Genomic DNA, 18,010 nt, shown 5'->3' with positions numbered 1-18,010 from the left:
TGGTGGCTGAAGATAAAAGCTTTATAAAAACAGATTCATACATGGTGGTACATATCTGTGATGCCAGTATTGTTAGGCACAGGAGGAGGATACCTGTGCTTGGGTGTAACTTTATAGTCTGATTCTGTAATTCATAATGTACCTGAGGGCTTGGTATTATTGGTATTCTCCCAGATTCTGAAAGGGGTAGGGAACCCAAACTAGTTTTGAGAATCACTGCTGGGCAGTGGTGCCACATACCTTTAATCTCAGCACTCTTGAGGCAGAGGCAGTTGAATCTCTGAGTTTGAGACCAGCTTGGTCTACAGAGTGAGTTCCAGGACAGTCAGGGTTACACAGAGAAACGCTGTCTCAACAAGCAAACAAACAAACTTCCATATTTCAGTGTACACACCGATTCTTGGTTCAGACAGGACACAGTGGAGACAGCCTGTCTTTGTTCCTGAAGATTGAGGTTGCTCAGTACTGGAGGGTGAGATGATTGGATGTCTTCCCTCTCAGGTCTGGTGCTGGGCCGGAGTGACTTGGAGATTCAGCTGGCATGCCTTGCCAGTCCTCCCATCAGCTTGACTTAACCGTGGCACAGCAGTCAGTGTAGTTGACCTCTTCGTCTGTGGCAAGATTCCCAGTGCATGTGGCCCAGTAAACAGGAAGGAGCTGCATTGCCTTTTATGTTCAGCCTTGGAAGCCACCCAGTGTCACTTGGGAAGTAGTCACAGTCCAGCCTAGATTGAAGATGGGACATTAGACCTCATCTGGGAATAGGAAATGTACCACAGAATTTTGATGGTTGTTTTCAAATTGCCACATTTTTCTAGCACTTTATCTTCTCTAAATGTACGCTGCTAATATTTAACAGCACTTGTCTGTCTGCCTTATTTGCCTGTGTTGTTTTTTTTTCTTTACTTTGTCTTGTGCAGCTGAACTGGTACTCCTGTCTCTACCTCCCAAGTTCTAGATTACAGGTGTGTGTGCTCCATGGTCTCTTTATAAAAGGTGCTGTCTGTGAAGCTGAGCTGTGGAAGTGTTGGTTCGAGCCCAGTGAAGCATGTTTTGACCCCTTGTTTTGCATGTTCCTCAGGACCAGTAGTGGCAAGAGCTCTGTCATCAATGCAATGCTGTGGGATAAAGTTCTCCCTAGCGGGATTGGCCACACAACCAACTGCTTCCTGAGTGTCGAGGGAACCGATGGAGATAAAGCCTACCTTATGACCGAAGGGTCAGATGAAAAGAAAAGTGTGAAGGTATACTATCCAACCCATAATGCACCTGGAAAGACCTTGCAGTTATAAGATTTTGTAGGATGTCCACATGGCTAGGCATGGAAAAACTGGTGATACTCACTTTGACAGCTTGCAAAGCCATTGCTAATATTTTGAGTTCTAAGAGTATTTTCCTGAGAGATAAATTACTGGAAGTATAAAATTGGTAACTTAGTTTTCCTGGGGTATGGGGGTGATAGAACCCAGGGCCTCATGCATGTTAGGTAAACTCTGCCACTAGCCCTGTCCGTAACCTTAAATAAAAATAGGATTAGGTCTTTATTTTATTTTTATTTTTATTTTATGTGTATGAGTGTTTTGCCTGCATTTATGTCCACCAGGTGCATGCAGTGCGAGCAGGGGACAGAAGAGGGCGCTGGATCCCCCCAGAACTGGAGTTAGAGACTTGTGAGCTGCTATGTGGGTGCTGGGGCCTAAACTTCAGAGCAGTTCCAGAAGAACAGCCAGTGCTTTTAACCCCCAAGCCATCTTTAGCACCCAAATTAAGAGTTTTCTTTAAAAACTGATTTAGTAAGAATAAGTTATTGTTGGGAAATTGCTGTTTAATCTTTTTTTTTTTTTAATTGAGATAGGTTCTCACTATGTTGATATTTCTGGCTTAAAACTCTCCATATAGATCACACTGGCCTTGAACTCACAGAGATTTGCCTGCCTCTGCCTTCTGAGTACTGAGATGTAAAGGCATGTACCATCATCATGTCTGACCCTTGTTCTTTTTCAAAACTTGATTTAAATTCTTTTACCTTAGGAAAAGTTATTAAGCATACTCATGAGTAAATGCAGATTTCTGAGACAAGGGCCAGTGGCAATTTTTAGGTCCTTACACATGGTAGCAAGAGTTTAATTCCTGAGCTGTGTCCTTAAATTTCTTTATAAAAATTATGGGGTTTTATTGTTTTGTGCATATGTGTGTTTGTGTATTCACATGTCTTGATGTGCATATGGAAGTCAGAGAACAACTTGTGGGAGTCAGCTTGCTCTTGCCACAATGTGGTCCCAGCAAATGACTCTTACCCACTGAGCCTTGTTTTATAAACTTAATTCAGTGTTGCTGTACTGCTTCAGCCAACAAAAGAATAAAATGCCAAGAAACTAGAACATTTGTTGTTAACTTTGGCCTGATAGGATTTAGAAAGACATTGTTTGTCTTTAGTACCTTTTGGACCCAGGCTAAGGAGGTGCTTTATTGCTGAGCCTTATCTTACCCAAGTATTTATGTGTGTGTCCTTATGTGCATGCATGTGTGAATGCATGTGTGTGCATACAACTATGCACATGCCTGTGGACCTCAGGAGTTGATGTCAGATGTCTTCCTCAGCTACTCTCCACTTTCTTTTCTGTGATATAGTCTCTCATTGAATGGGAATCATTGATTCACCTAGCTGGCATGCCAGCAAATGCCTGTCTCCATCTCCCTCTCAGTGGAATTACCAGCATGCAGTGGTATGCCCATCTTTAAGTTGGGTATTGGGGATCAGAACTCAGGTCTTCATGCTTGTATAGGAAGCATTTTATAGAGCCTGTCTTCCAACCTCTTTTTACGAGGGCTTTATTTTGTAGTCTGTACTGGCGTTAAATTTTAGAACCTCCTGGATAGTCAGTCTCCTTAGTGCTAGGATTTCCAAGTGTGCCACCACACCTAGTCATAGCCACCTTAAATAGAAAGATCACAAACACAAAAGTTTTGAAGATCCATACCTCTGTGTGAATGTGTACATGTATGCTGAGAATTGAATGTAAGACTCTACATTCTAGTCAGATGCTGTGCCATAGAGCTGCATTCCCAACTCCACGCTATTTCTGGTTTTGGTAAACTGTAGGTGAGGTCATTAGTTTAGTTTTGTGAGCTTGCGATATGACCTAGATTAAGTTGTCAGTCTGTTATTCACCTTCGTGGATGGTGCACACCCTTCAAATTAGTTATGAGAGAAGAAAATGAGATATTATGAAAATATTCCTCAATCTTAAAATTTATTATTTTTTTGAGACAGGGTCTTCCCCAATCTGAAAATTTGTTATTATTTTAAGACAGGGTCTCATTATGTATCTTTGACTGACCTGAAATTTTCTGTGTAGACCAGGCTGGCCTCTAACTTATGGAGATGCCCTGCCTTTGCCTCTCAAATGCTAGGATTAGGCAATACCCTTTAAACTTCTGACATACAATTAAAGGTATTTCTTAGTTACTTTTCTATTGCCATGTAAAACACTATTACCAAGACAGTTTATAGAAGAAAGAATTTATTGTTTATTGTTTCAGAGTGAGTCCATGACCATCATGGCAGGAGATGTGGCAGTGGGCAGGCAGGGCCAGGGCTAAGACAGGGCCTGAGAACTCACATCTCCCCTGCAAGCAGGAGGCAGAGAGAGCTAACTGGGAATGCAGAGGGGTTTTGAAACCTCAAGCCCATCCCTAGTGACATACCTCCAACAAGTCCACACCTTCTGATCTTTCCCAAACATCTCCACCAACTTCAGAGCAGGCATTCGAATTTATGAGCCTCTGGGGGCTATTCTCAGTCAAACCACCCCAGGCACTACTGCTACTTTGTAGTTGAGACTTTTTGCCAAATTTGAGTTTGAATTATTTGTGTTGAATCATTTGAGTCTTGGGAAACTTTACTGTGTGATATTTATGGACATGATAATGTTTTTCCTCTCTGTGCTCTCTGCTTTAGGTTCTCTTTCTTCAATGTTTTTTGTTTCTCTCCCCTGCTCCCAAACGGAAATGACCCCAAGGGGTGGCCCCCTTTAAGATAATAAACCTTTAGTCCTGTACGTGATATTTGACTTAGAAATGAATATGAACACAGCCATAATAGCTCATACCTCATTGAGTACTTGCCTTCTCACAAATACTGTTCTGTGTTTTCAACACTAAAAAGAACTCACACCTTAAAAGAACAAAAAAGATGGACATAGTGATGGGCTAATGCAGAGGCAGGCAGATCTCTGAGTTCCAGGCCAGCATAGTGAGACCCTGTCATAAAATAAAACCCTCAGACCTCATCACAATTCTGTTGGATATTTTATTTTCTATAGTTTTCTTTTTAAAAATTTTTAGAAAGTTTTTTTTTTATATGTATGAGTATTTTGCCTGTATGCGTGTCTGTGTACCATGTATGTGCCTGGTGCCTGTGGAGGTCAGAAGAGGGTGTAGATCCCCTGGAACCGGAGTTACAAATGGTTGTGAGCCACCATGTGGGTGCTGGGAACTGAACCCCAAAAACAAGTGCTCTAAACTGCTGTGCCATCCATTTTGTTTTATTTTTAAATGTGTGTATGTGTGTGCCTGCCCACATGTCTGCTTGTACACTCACTCAGAAGTGTCAGTGGTGGTGAGAATAGGGGGATGTGTGGACATGGGTCAGTGATGAAGGAGGCCAGAAGAGAGCTGGGGTTAAAACAGTTGTGAGACACACCAGTGTGAGTGCTGGGAACCAAACTCAGGTCTTCTGCCAGAGCAGTGCCCACTCTTAGCCGCAGAACCGTCTTCCCAGCCCTGTGTTTTTTCCCTCATCTTGTTTGTGGTGCTAGGGAGCTAACTCGGGGTCTTGTGTTAGGAAGTGCTCACTGAGCCACTGCCAGCCTTTAGGATCTTAATTTTATAAATCCTGTACTAAGATTGCCGTATAGGCTTATACATCTATCATAGCATTTATCAAAGCAAGCCATATTAAAAACAAGCAGATAGGAACTTGGAGAGATGGTTCTGCGCTTAAGATCACTGGCTGTCCTTCCAAGGGACCCAGGCGGCATTCCTAGAACACACATGGTGGATCATAACATCTATAACTCCATCTTCATGTGACTGGCACCCTGAGCACTAAGCTTGCAGGTGGTGCACAGACATGCTGACTAAACAGCCATGCACATAAATAAACTAAAACACCCGTTAACCAGAGTGTCTAACACCGTCACTTTTCATTTCAGCCTCACTCAAGACTTTGAGTGTAGTTGAAAAATAGATGTTTCCCTATCCCCTTGTGTTTTGTGGGGGTGTATGGGTTTTGTTTCTGTGTATGTCTGTGTATTACATGGATGCATTGCCTGTTGAAGTCTGAAGAGGGCTTCCGATTCCTTGGGATTGCAGTGGGTGGGTGGATGCTAGGAACCAAACCCAAGTCCTCTGGAGGAGCAGCTAGTGCTGTTAACCTCTGAGCCATCTCTGCAGCCTCTGCCACTTTATTTTATTAAAGAATATATATAGTTATATATAGTCTGAGCTGGCCTTGAACTGGCTATGTAGCCAAGTATGACTTTTCTACCTCCCCCATGCCACCACATGCTGTTTATGCAGTGCTGATAGAGCATGGGAATGGACAGGCACTGTACCAGTCCATCCACATTCCCAGGCTTAAAATAGATGCGTTTACTAACAACTATAGTGGTATGTGTGCCATGTCCTTTCCTTAACTTCTTTTCTAATTTTGCTTTAAGTCCCTTGTGCTGTTTATTGAACACACATATGAGTTCCATTAAATGATGTACACTGGTTTTATTTGTTAATATACCTGAGAAGTTATCTTGAGAACTAGAAATGGTTTGGGATTTCAGGGACAAGGGTTTTGTGAATTACTGCTTGATGAGGAAAAAAACAAACTGGAAAGACAGATTTGGCTCTGCCTCACAAATGTGAGTATGGTGCCTCACACCTATAATCCTAGCACTCAGGAAGCTGAGGCCTGAGGATAGCCATGAATTTGGGGCCAATCCTGGCCAGATGCATGACCTCCCTTACTTCAGTGGGGTGTTTAAATTGATTTAGTACCACTTCTTCTAAATGATTTTCCCCATTATAGCTAAGCAGTCACCTTTATTTCAGAAGAACCAGAAAATACAAATTTGCAAAAACAGCAGCCTCCATAACTCATCCATTATGATAAACATCATCACTCAGGAATTCCAGTGGGCTCTGTTGCTAGTGCCATTTGTTAAGTGTTTATGTTTCCAAACCCTGATTGTTTAGTAGATGGTATGAGTAAACTTTCAAAGGAAAAAAATTATTTATTTCCTATTTGGTTTTAACCCAAGTTTCTCGGGGCTGGAGAAATGGATGGCTCAGTGGTTAAGAGTACAGCCTGCTCCTGCAGAGGACCTGTGTTTTATTCCCAGCACCCATATAACAGTTCACTACCCCCTGTAACTCCAGTTCCAGGGGATCTGATGCCCTCTTCTGGCCTCTGAGGACACCAGGCATGCACATGATGCACAGAAACATATGCAAGCAAATTTAAATTTTAAATAAATATATGTATATAACTAATTATATATATATAAACTGTAGCCAATTTGGGCTACGGTTAGCACTAGCTTGGGTTAAAATAGATGTGCCAAGCTGGGCAGCGGTGGTGCATGCCTTTAATCCCAGTACTTGAGAGGCAGAGCCTGGCAGATCTCTGTGAGTTCGAGGACAGCCTGGTCTACAAAGCGAGATCCAGGATAGGCACCAAAACTACACAGAGAAACCCTGATTTGAAAAAACAAAAAACAAAAAAAAAAAAAAAAAGAAAGAAAGAAAAAAAGAAAAAAAAAAGAAGAAAAAAGAAGATAGATATGCCAAACCATAGTATTTATAGTATTTTTAATATTTATTGAATTGAACCTCGTTTTCTTTCCTTCTCACTTTAGACAGTTAATCAGCTGGCCCATGCTCTCCATATGGACAAAGACTTGAAAGCTGGCTGCCTCGTGCATGTATTTTGGCCCAAAGCAAAATGTGCCCTCTTGAGAGATGACCTGGTTTTAGTAGACAGGTAAATTTACATACAAATTGTGTTTTCTCTAGGCTTACTTGATAGAATAATGCTGCTTATCAAACTCTGGGATCAAATACCTGACAAGAAGCAGTTTGAGGGAGGAAGGCTAATTGGACTCTCTGTCCGAGGCTATAGTTCATTATGGCAGGGAAGGTGTGTGGCAGGAGCAGCAGTTCACAGGAGCATGAAGCTGCTGACCACAGTGTATCTGCAGTTAGGAAGTGCAGAGGTGAGTCCTGGTGCTGTGCATTAGGAAGTGCAGAGGAGGTGAGTCCTGGTGCTCTGCTCCTGCTTCCCCTTTTTTATTCAGCTGGAAAGTCAAGGAGGTTTGCATTCTCTGAAGGTAACAATGCTTTTAGAATTTTTCCATTGCTTTTTATTGATATATGCATTTTTTTATGTGTTTTAAATTTTGTTTATTTAGTTTGGCATTGGGGTTGAAACAAGGTTGTGCTTTGAAGATATCCTGCTCTGAGCTATAGCCACAGGTCCCATCATGTGTTTTAAAGTCATCTTACTAGTGCTTGATGAAATAGTGAGCATCAGTTGAGTATTTTTCTTACCTGTAGTATTCAAAGGATTCAAACATTTTTTGGTATGCTTTTTGTTTCTTCAATTAACAATTTGGTGTTCCATGGAAACCATTCAGTTTTGATGACTTTTCCCCCCCTCTTTTGAGACAGAGTCTATATAGCTCTGGTGGCCTAGAACTCATTTTGTAGACTAGGCTGGCCTTAAACTCATAGAGATCTGCCTGCCTTTGCTTTCTGAGTGCTGGAATTAAAGGTGTGTACCACCCTGCCTAGCTCCAGAGGCGCTTTTGTTTTTGTTTTTGTTTTTGTTTTTGCTTTTGTTTTTAGGTGTGCTTCTAAGCATTTTCATCTCTAAGCTGTATTGGATATAGCTGATTGGAACAATTTATTGCTATAAGCCTAGTCTATTTTATTGTTGGTACTTCTTTTCCAGCATAAGAATGTGAAAAATTGAAGTATTGATCATGTTGCTTGTTTTGTCAAAAAACATTGGATTAAAGTTTTCTAGACATCTAATTGATGGCTGAGAGAATTTCTTTCTTTTGGACCTCAAATGATAGAAGTTTTTTGTTTTTTAATCTGTAACCCAAATTTTGCTTTTTAACAAACATGATATAGTATTTGCTTCTTCCCATTAGCCCAGGTACAGATGTTACCACAGAGCTGGATATCTGGATCGATAAGTTCTGCCTCGATGCTGATGTCTTTGTTTTGGTTGCAAATTCAGAATCCACACTGATGAACACGGTAGGATTTATTCTTACTGCTGTGCTTGGGTGGTATTCACTTAGTTCTGTAAAGTGATGGCTTAGAAAGTAACTGAGGGCCTTTGTTTCCCTAGGGAGTGTTGCCTGGTTTCAGTAGCAGTCTAGGGCTCAGTGACTTTGGCTTCTAGTAAGTGTTTGTGGGTTTAAGGTGATATCTGGCACTCACCCTGTGTGTGTGTTAGCCTGGAAGAACATGGGCACCACGGTTGTTGAGATGTTCACTTAGAGTCTTTTATAAAATCCACACCATCCCTCCTGCTTCCCTGACATGTATCAAGCAAAGCTTTTTCTCTTTAGATTCTCATCCTTTCCCAGCTTGATGTAGCTCAAACTTATCTGTGTATACCCTGGGTTGGAAGGTTCTTTATCCTGAATGACCAGATTCAATCCAAACAAACTTTCAGAATTTAGGTATCTAGTATGGAGTGTCTGAGTACTGAGTGCCCTACACCATAACCAAGGTATCACCAGTGAGGTCTTACTATTGCAAACACCAGGCTTCTGTTGTGATACCGGATGGCTTGTCACCTCGTTCTGTGGGAAACTGCCCGAGTGTTTGAGATGTTGCAGAGGACCGCCATCACTTGGTGATGGCTAAGTGCCTCGTCCTTGCACAGACAGCTTCTGGGGATGAAGCTGACTGGGGTGACAAAGTCATGAAGAAAGGCACAGATGGAAGAGTGGCGTTGGGAGGATGGAGAAACCACAGCCCTGGGTGTCGGTGTGTTTCTTTATTGTACATGTGCAACAGAGAGGCAGGTTATTGCATACAGCTAAACAAGAGAGAGTTTAGTAGGAGCGGTCTTTGTAGGGGAGCAGTCTTTATCTAGAGGGAGAAAGCCGTTGTAGACATTTCTACACACACTGTCAACATCTCCCTGTGGATCACAGAAAGGCTTTGCCATTTTCCTGAGCCTAGCCTGGAGGAGTCTTTTCCATTTTCCTGTGTTTCTGAGGCCTAGGCTTCCTCCACTCCCCACAGATGAGCAAATTTCTCAGCCTCCGTCTGACTTTGGTGCCTCTGTTTATGCTATTCTCATTTGTTTTTCTCTTTGGTGCTAGCAGTCAAACTCAGGGCTGTGGTGGAACTGTGTTCCCCAAAATATTGTGTACCCTAATAAACTTATCTGGGGTCAGAGAACAGAAAAGCCACTAGATACCCAAGATAGGCAGTGGTAGCACATGCCTTTAATCCTAGCATTCCAGAGGCAGAAATCCATCTGTTTAAGGATACAGCCAAGCATGGTGACTCACGTCTTTAACCCCAGAAAATGAGCCTTTAAATCCAGGGAGTGGTGGCAGAAAGCAGAAAGGTATATAAGGCGTGAGGACCAGAGACTAGAAGCATTTGGCTGCTTAAGCTTTTAGGTTTTGAGCAGCACAGTTCAGCTGAGAGCCATTGGGATATGAGGACACAGAGGCTTCCAGTCTGAGGAAACAGATCAGCTGAGAAGATGAGGTTAGCTGTGGCTTGTTCTGTCTCTCTGATCTTCCAGCGTTCACCCCAATGCCTGGCTCAGCCTTGATTTTATTAATAAGACCCTCTAAGATTCCTGCTCCACAGGGCTGTGCATGTGTTAGGCAAGCACTGTCTGAGGCACACCCTCAGTCCTGTTGATGCTGTCCTTTCCTTAGTGTGTCCACTTTTGGACTCTTTCAGAAATACCTGTTAAGCTGGCTGTAATCACATGGCTGTGATCTTGTATATAGAGGCAGGAGAACCATCTTCGATATATAATGAGTTCAGGGCCAGCCTGGACTGTGTGAGACCCTGTTAGCAGTATGTCTAAGCCCATCATTAGCACCCATTACTTCCCTTGTGGAGTGTTTCCTATTTTCAACTAGCTATTGGTCTTACGTTTCGGTTTCCAAGGGCAAGGTGAGCGCTCATAGGGGCCTTCGTGGATGCTAATCACTGTGCTTTAAATAATTCAGACTTTTAAGTTAAAGGGTTTCGGTTATAAGTGTAAATAGAAAATACTTTTTAAAGTGTTGTTCTTGATATTTTTCAGGAGAAACATTTTTTCCATAAGGTAAATGAGCGGCTCTCCAAGCCAAACATTTTCATTCTGAATAATCGTTGGGATGCTTCTGCCTCAGAGCCAGAATATATGGAGGATGTAAGTTTTCTCCCCCTTTGTTTTGAACTGTGGTCATGTACATTATTATCTGAGAAAACAATAGACCTCGGAGGACATCATGAGAAGTTATTCTGTGATTGTGAAAATATGAATATAGCTGGGCCTCATGATACACACTTGAATCCCAGACTTGCGAGATGGAGGCTGAAGGATCAGGAATTCAAAACCAACATGAGCTGTGGAGTAAGTTTGAGGCTAGTCTGAGCCCTACTAGACTGTCTGAGAAAATGGAAAGAACAAAACGAAGAGTATAATTTTAGAGACCCTGTAGGGGTTTGTGATAACTACCTGCTATGCTAAGCTGTGTTTTTTCAGAACTTGAACTTGGTTTTGGGTTTCATTTGTTTTACAGTTGGGTGTTTTGCTTCACTTCCATGCCTGATGCTAGGGGAACCAGCATAGGGCGTTGGGTCTACTAGAGCCAGAGCTGCAGACAGTTGGGAGCTGCCATGTTAGGACTCCAAAGGCATTGTGACCCATAGTTGAGAAACACTGCTCTAGACAGAGGCAGGTAGATCTCTGAGTTTGAGGCCAGCCTGGTCAAAAAAGTGAGTTCCAGGCTAGCCAGGACTGTATAGTGCCATTCTGTCTCAAACAACAAAACAAAACACCCAAAGGCCTTTGATGTATGAGTTGGTCATTTTTTTGTTTGTTTGTTTTTATGACAACACAGTTGAGAAGCCAGTTCGTGGTGAGTATGTGAATCGCAGAAAGAGCAGCTTACTATGAGGTGGCCCAAAACAGAGTGGATGGGAAAATGTATAGGCCTGTTCTTGCTGCCTTCCCACTTTCCTTAGAATCGTCCTCACGGACACCGAGAGATGTGGGTCATAAATCTCCTAGGTTCCTCTCTGTCCAATCAGTATTAACCATCACAGTGTATAAATAGTATTTGTTTAATTTTCTTTGATATGTTTCTGATTTTAGTTGTGTGGTTTATAAAGATGAAACAGTTTCCATTACTCTTTAGGAACTGCAGAATTAGGACATCCTCACAGAATAGTTCACTAGTTCAGCATTTCTCTTATTTATTTATTTTATTTTTGTTGTGAGACAGTATACCCCTGTAGTTCATGCTGGCCTTGAACTCCCCGCTGTCTTTGCCATACCCTCCTGAGGGCTGTGACTATTTGCTTGTACCACCATACCCACTTTAGTAATGGTGCTGGGAATTGAACTTAGGACTTCCTGTATGCTGGGCAAACATGCTAGTAACTGAACTACATCCCAGCTCTAGTTTCCATGTTATTTTTGAAATTTTTGTTTGTTTGTTTTGTTTTATTTTGCCTGAGACAGGGTTTCTCCGTGTAATCCTGGTTGTCCTGGAACTCACTCTATAGACCAGGCTGGCCTCAAACTCAGAGATCCGCCTGCTTCTGGACCACCACCACCACCACCCAGCTTTGAAATTTTTTTTTAAGATTTATCATTATTATTATTATTTTTTTTTTTTTTTTTTTGCTTTTTCTGGTATTGGGGACTGAACTCGGGGCTTCATGCATACAAAGTAAGTACTCTGCAGTTGGACTTTTCCTTTGGGCTGCCAGCTCACAAATAATGACAGGGAGACTTATTATTAGTTATGAAAGCTTGGCTTTAGCTTAGGCTTTTCTCCAACTAGCTCTTATAATTTAAATTAACCTATTTTTATTAATCTACATTCTGCCATGTGGCTCAGTTACCTCTCCTCTGTACCATATGTCCAATTTCAGTGTCTGGCTGGTATCTCTCCGCCTCTCTTCTTCCCAGAGTTCTATCTTCAGCCCCATCTCTTCCCCTCCATCATGAGTTTTTGTATCTCAGGCTGGCCTTGAGCTCACTATATAATCTAAGACAGACCTTGAACTCTTCCTACATCTACCTCCCAAGTTCTGGGATTATATGTTTTTGACACTATACCTGACTCTTTGTCTATGTATTTATGTACATATGTTGGTGTGGGGGTATGTATACATGGACATGGGTGCCCACAGAGGCCAGAAGAGAGTATTGGATCCCCTGGAGCTAGAATTACTAGTGGTTGTGAGCTACTTGATATGGTTGTTGGGATTGGAAAGAGCAACAGGGGTTCTTAAATGTTGAACTATTTCTGTAGTCCAGCTTTCATGTTCTTAAGAAGAAAACTAGACTATGTTTTTATTTAAAATGAATGTGGTAGCTTTATTTTATATTCCTATTGTAGTGCTTATTTTCTGATTTCAAAGGTATTAACAGCCCCACTGAAGACAATTTGGAAAATAAGCTTAAGTAAAAAAACTAAAAACGTTGCCCATTTTCTTGGGTGTTGCATGCCTGCCACTACTATTAATATACATATTAATTTTTATTATACTCTTAATATAAAATTGATTACATTTTCCCATATAATTAGGTAGGCATTAATACTTATTTGTGATGTTTTGTAATATTTGGGTAGTATTTGATGTTCAAAAGGAAGATTATTAAATAGAGAGTTTCTGCCATCAAGGATCAGACTTCATTTACTGACATTTCCTGCATTTATTAAGTACATAGGAACAATTAATACGTGTCACTTTAAAAATATGACCATGACAACTTATAGAAGAAAGTTTATTCGGGCTTCTGGCTTCAGAGGGATAAAAGTCTGTCATGGTGGGGAGCAAGCTGCAGTCATGGTGGCTGGAGCAGAAAGCTGAGGGTTCAGGTCTTGAACTGCAGGCATGAAGCAGAGAGAACAAACTCGGAGTGGGGAGGGGCCTTAAGTTCTCAAAGCCCACCCCCCATGACACCTCATCTGTCAAGGCCTAACCTCCTAGGCTTCCTCAAACAGTGCCACCAACTGAGTACCACGTATTTAAATTCCCAAGCCTGTGTTGGGCGTTTCTCATTCAAAGCACCACAGTTACTGTACCTGAAGTTTAGTATGGGCCTGCGGTTGAAGGCTATTATTACTTCTGGTTTGTTTAAATTGTTAAATTCTTGTGCTGTTTGCAGGTGCGAAGACAGCACATGGAAAGATGCCTTCACTTCTTGGTGGAAGAGCTCAAAGTTGTAAGTCCTTCGGAAGCTCGGAATCGGATCTTTTTTGTTTCAGCCAAGGAAGTTCTCAACTCCCGAAAGCACAAAGCCCAGGGGATGCCAGAAGGTGGTATGTAATAATTATGATTTCCTTCTTAAATGTAAATGTAGATTATAATTAAACAGCATGCTGCAAATCATATCTTGTTCTCTGCTACCTGTGGCTTCAGTAACCTGTGCTTAACAGTGGTGCAGTTATATTAGACGGCAAATGTTAAATCACACTGTCAAGAGTAGTGTGGTGTGAGCTCTCTGATCATCCCAGGCAACAGGAGGCTTCCTTTTGTGTAGTACACTCAAAACAGTACCCAGCTGTTTTGTGAGCTGCCATGTGACTCCAGGCTGTGCTGGAGACCCTTACTGTATGCAGAATAGCCCAAGTGGAGCGTGCCTACTGGTGCAGGCAGTGTGGTCACACCCGGTGGGGATCATAAAGTTCTTCCTCTAGGTGAAAAGGTGAACTGCTTGACTTAATATTTGTTACAATTCTACAGTAAGAACAAATCTGTGAAATTATGAAGATGCAAAAAGAAATTTGTGCTAATAGGCCATCATACCTCTAACCTCAAGAGATATGTCCTCACTGCATACTGAAGGCTTACTTAAGATGAGCAGGGCATAAACTTTGTGTATGTATGTAGACAATACAACATAGTGTCCTAGTTAGATTTCTGTCACTTTGACACATGCTAGGAACATTTGGGAAGAGGAAACTTCAACTGAAATGATGCCTCTGTCAGACTGGCCCGTGAGCATCTCGGTGCTGCATTTTCTTGATTGGTGACTGAGGGCCAGCCCACTGTGGGCAGTGCCACCCTGAGCACTGGTCCTGGGTGGTGTGCGTAAGCCATAGAGAGCAAGACCGTCAGCAGCACTCTTCTGTGGCATCTGCCTTGGTTCCTGCCTTGAGTTCCTGTCCTGACTTAACTTCACAATGAACTGTGATGGGAACAAGCAAGCTGAGTTTACTCCCCAGGTTGTTTCTGATTATGGTGTTTTAGCGCAACAATAGGAGAAAGCAAACTAACACACATAGTATGATAGAGGGTTTCACAGTCTGTAGTTTCCAGCAGCCATGAGCAGTCTAGGAACATCTGTGTGAAGAGAGTTTATTAGAACAGATTTAAAAATCTTTGCCTCAGTCAGGCATGATGGCTCACACCTGTAGCCCAAGGTCTTTGGAAGCTGAAAAAGGAGGATTCCCACAAGTTCCGGTAGCATGGGCTGCATAGTGAGACCTTGTCTCACAAAAGCAAAACGAAGAATAAAATCAAACTTTTGGCCTGTGTTACAGGTGGGGCACTTGCAGAAGGATTTCAGGCAAGATTACAAGAGTTTCAGAATTTTGAACAAACTTTTGAGGTAGGGATTTAATTACTACTGGCTTATACATGGCACTGGTCGGAGAGTGACTGTAATCTTCATTGTCTACCTTTGTCAATAACCTCTGCTTTTATTAAGTGTAGTCCTGACAACAGAAGTGAAACAAGAAAGGTTTGAAGAAATGAAGGCCCTGCAGAAAGGATGACCTGTAAGAATTGAGAAAGATGTATTTGTTTATGTGTTTATAAATGAAAAAGTAGTCTACTCTTTCTTATGTTGTGCAGTGAATGGTTATTTCTTGTGTTCATACCTATGGAGCAAAACAGTAACTGCTGTTGGGACAGATGATGTTTCCCAGGCGGTGATGGCACACGCCTTTAATTCCAGCACTCAGGAGGCAGAAGCAGGCAGATCTCTGAGTTCCAGGACAGCCAGAGCTGCACAGAGAAACCCTGTCTTGAGTTAAAAAAAAAAAAAAGCAAAATGAGGCCTATTCGTTATCTTTATGTGTTGTGCCAAATAAGAAAAAAACATTGAGAATGCTACTTGACAAAATTGTCTTACATTTCTAAATTGTATTGCCACTGGTTAATTTTGCCACTTCTCATTTTGTGCCAGATGTTTTGAACAGATGAGTAAATATAAAAATCATTAAGATACAGCTCTGGTATTTAGGAATCTGGTAGGAAAGCCCTGCAGTGTGTAAGGGGCTGATGTATGTGCAGCACTGAGGAGAGAGGGATGAATAGGCTTTTTATTGCTGTGACAAAAATACCATGTTCAAAAGCAAATTAGAGCTTAAGTTTCATTGTATAACTCTCAGGTCAAACTCTGTCACTGACAGAAGTCAGGGCAGGCACCTGGAGGCAGGAACTGAAGCAGAGGCCATGGAGAAACACTGTTTACTGATTTGGTCCCCATAGCTTGCTCCATTTGCTTTTTGATTGTTTGTTTTTTTTTTGAGACGAGGTTTCTCTTTATAGCCCTGGCTGTCCTGGAACTCCCTGTGTAGACCAGGCTGGCATTTTACTCAAGAGATCCACCTGCCTCTGTCTTCCAAGTGCTGGGATTAAAAGTGTGTGTAACCACTGCCCAGCCTAAATTCATTTCTAATTATTACTTTTTACATTTCCTTATTGATAAAAGAATCATTAAAATTCTGATGTTTGAATTTTTTTCTTAACTTTTGGATTATTTCCTGGTGTGTGTGTGTGTGTGTGTGTGTGTGTGTGTGTGTGTGTGTGTGTGTGTGTGTGTGTGTGGCTTTTATTTTATTTTATTATTTATTTATTTATTTATTTATTTATTTTGAGACAGGATTTCTCTGTGTTGTTTTGGTGCCTGTCCTGGATCTCACTCTGTAGACCAGACTGGCCTCGAACTCACAGAGATCCGCCTGGATCTGCCTCCTGAGTGCTGGAGTTAAAGGCGTGTACCACCACCGCCCAGCCTGTATGGCTTTTATATGCATTTTCTCTTTCGATTTGAAATTTATTTTTCTTTGTGGGCTTTTGATTGTTGTAGATAAAGTCTCTATCAAATTCATCATCTTTTAATGTTTTTCTAAAGATTTATTTCTAATTGGCAATGAGTGGATGTGTTAGTACAGTGCCCAAAGAGGACAGAAGTGTGGGGTCTCCCGAATCTGGAGGATGGCATGAGCCATCTGCCATGGGTGCCGGGAATCAAATCGCTCTTAACTGCTGAGCTATCTTTCCATTCCCAAATCATCATCATAATCAGTTTGCTCTTTGCTGTGGGATTCATTTTATTCAGGAGCTAAGTATTTTTAACATACAGATACTGAGTTAAACAAGTCTTGAATGCCAACTGGAGTGAAAGTTTTACTTTTTGTTTTGTTTTGTTTTGTTTTGTTTTTCGAGACAGGGTTTCTCTGTGTAGCTTTGGTGCCTTTCCTGGATCTCGCTTTGTAGACCAGGCTGGCCTCGAACTCACAAAGATCCACCTGGCTCTGCCTCCCGAGTGCTGGGATTAAAGGCGTGCACCACCACCACCCGGCAAAAGTTTTGCTTTTTAAACTGCATTTGATGGTCTTACTACAGGACTTCTTTGCACAGGTATTTCACCATTACCTGTCCTTTATAGGTTTGGTGTATGAGGGAAGGAAGTGTCTGTGCATGGTTTAAAGGGCATTCCTGTGATGCTGCCCAATTTGGATTGGCACTGTGTTCAGCAGTAGTGCTGTCCCAGCGGCAAATATTGTAAATACAATTGATTTGTGATTGTTTAGGAACATGCCACACCCCCACCCCCTTTTCTTTTGAGTCAGGGTTTCCCGTGTAGCCCTGGCTGGCCTGAAACTTCTTATGTAGATCATGCTGGCCTTGAATGTCTCTTTCTTAAAGACAAGTATTGATGTGTTTTGTTTTTTATTTTGAGTCTCTGTGTTAAGCTGGCCTTGAATGCTTGGGTCTCGGTGGTCCTCCCACCATAGCTTTTCAAGTCCTGGAGACCACAGGTGTGACTACAAGCCTGGTGTTTGATAGTGACATCATGGAGATTTGACCTCTAAGAAAGCTGGGTACATGGCTGTACTCTGAGCTACTTGGGAGGCTGAGTCTGGAGGATTTCAGAGCTATCCTGGACAGTTTAGTGAGATTGTTTCTTTAAACAATGAGTGTATGTGTGTGCATGTATGTATAAAAATATGTGCATATCTCCATGATCTAGGTAAGAGGTAAGTTCATTGTGTCTTTCATTTTCAGTTTAAAACATGCTAAAATAAAGCCGGGCGTTGGTGGCGCACGCCTTTAATCCCAGCACTCGGGAGGCAGAGCCAGGCGGATCTCTGTGAGTTCGAGGCCAGCCTAGACTACCAAGTGAGCTCCAGGAAAGGCGCAAAGCTGCACAGAGAAACCCTGTCTCGAAAAACCAAAAAAAAAAAAAAAAACATGCTAAAATAGCATTCTTGGGTGTTTGTAATTGTACATTATTAATAAACTGACTTCTTTACATGTTAATAAGAAATCAGAAAACTAAATTGATCTGTGTCCTGAGATTTTGGTTCTCAGTTTTTAAATTTGAAAGTCTATAGGATGTTCTGACAAGGTAGAATTGAGAGCAGGTTGGTCAGTATTTTTTAACCTCTTACAGAGTTACAGAATTGTTGATAACGTAACTGCGAAGTGTGCACTTGTGTGCTCC

The 18,010-nt window shown here is 41.8% G+C and overlaps 1 protein-coding gene across 4 annotated transcripts in view; it reads left to right on the top strand.

Annotated features, from left to right (window-relative positions):
* Mfn1 (mitofusin 1) overlaps positions 1 to 18,010 on the top strand; it is a 45,397-nt gene that overhangs the window by 8,030 nt on the left and 19,357 nt on the right. For all 4 annotated transcript variants that reach the window (XM_006971135.4, XM_006971134.4, XM_016000428.3 and 1 more), the window contains exons 4-9: positions 1,082 to 1,244; positions 6,915 to 7,039; positions 8,214 to 8,322; positions 10,355 to 10,462; positions 13,439 to 13,592; positions 14,817 to 14,884. In XM_006971135.4, coding sequence (XP_006971197.1) covers positions 1,082 to 1,244; positions 6,915 to 7,039; positions 8,214 to 8,322; positions 10,355 to 10,462; positions 13,439 to 13,592; positions 14,817 to 14,884 — 727 coding nt within the window. The remainder of the gene's footprint in view (positions 1 to 1,081; positions 1,245 to 6,914; positions 7,040 to 8,213; positions 8,323 to 10,354; positions 10,463 to 13,438; positions 13,593 to 14,816; positions 14,885 to 18,010) is intronic.

The sequence above is a fragment of the Peromyscus maniculatus genome, chromosome 6 (genome assembly GCF_049852395.1).
Source record: "Peromyscus maniculatus bairdii isolate BWxNUB_F1_BW_parent chromosome 6, HU_Pman_BW_mat_3.1, whole genome shotgun sequence".
Lineage (NCBI taxonomy): Eukaryota > Metazoa > Chordata > Mammalia > Rodentia > Cricetidae > Peromyscus > Peromyscus maniculatus.
This window is presented reverse-complemented; position numbering and strand designations above follow the sequence as displayed.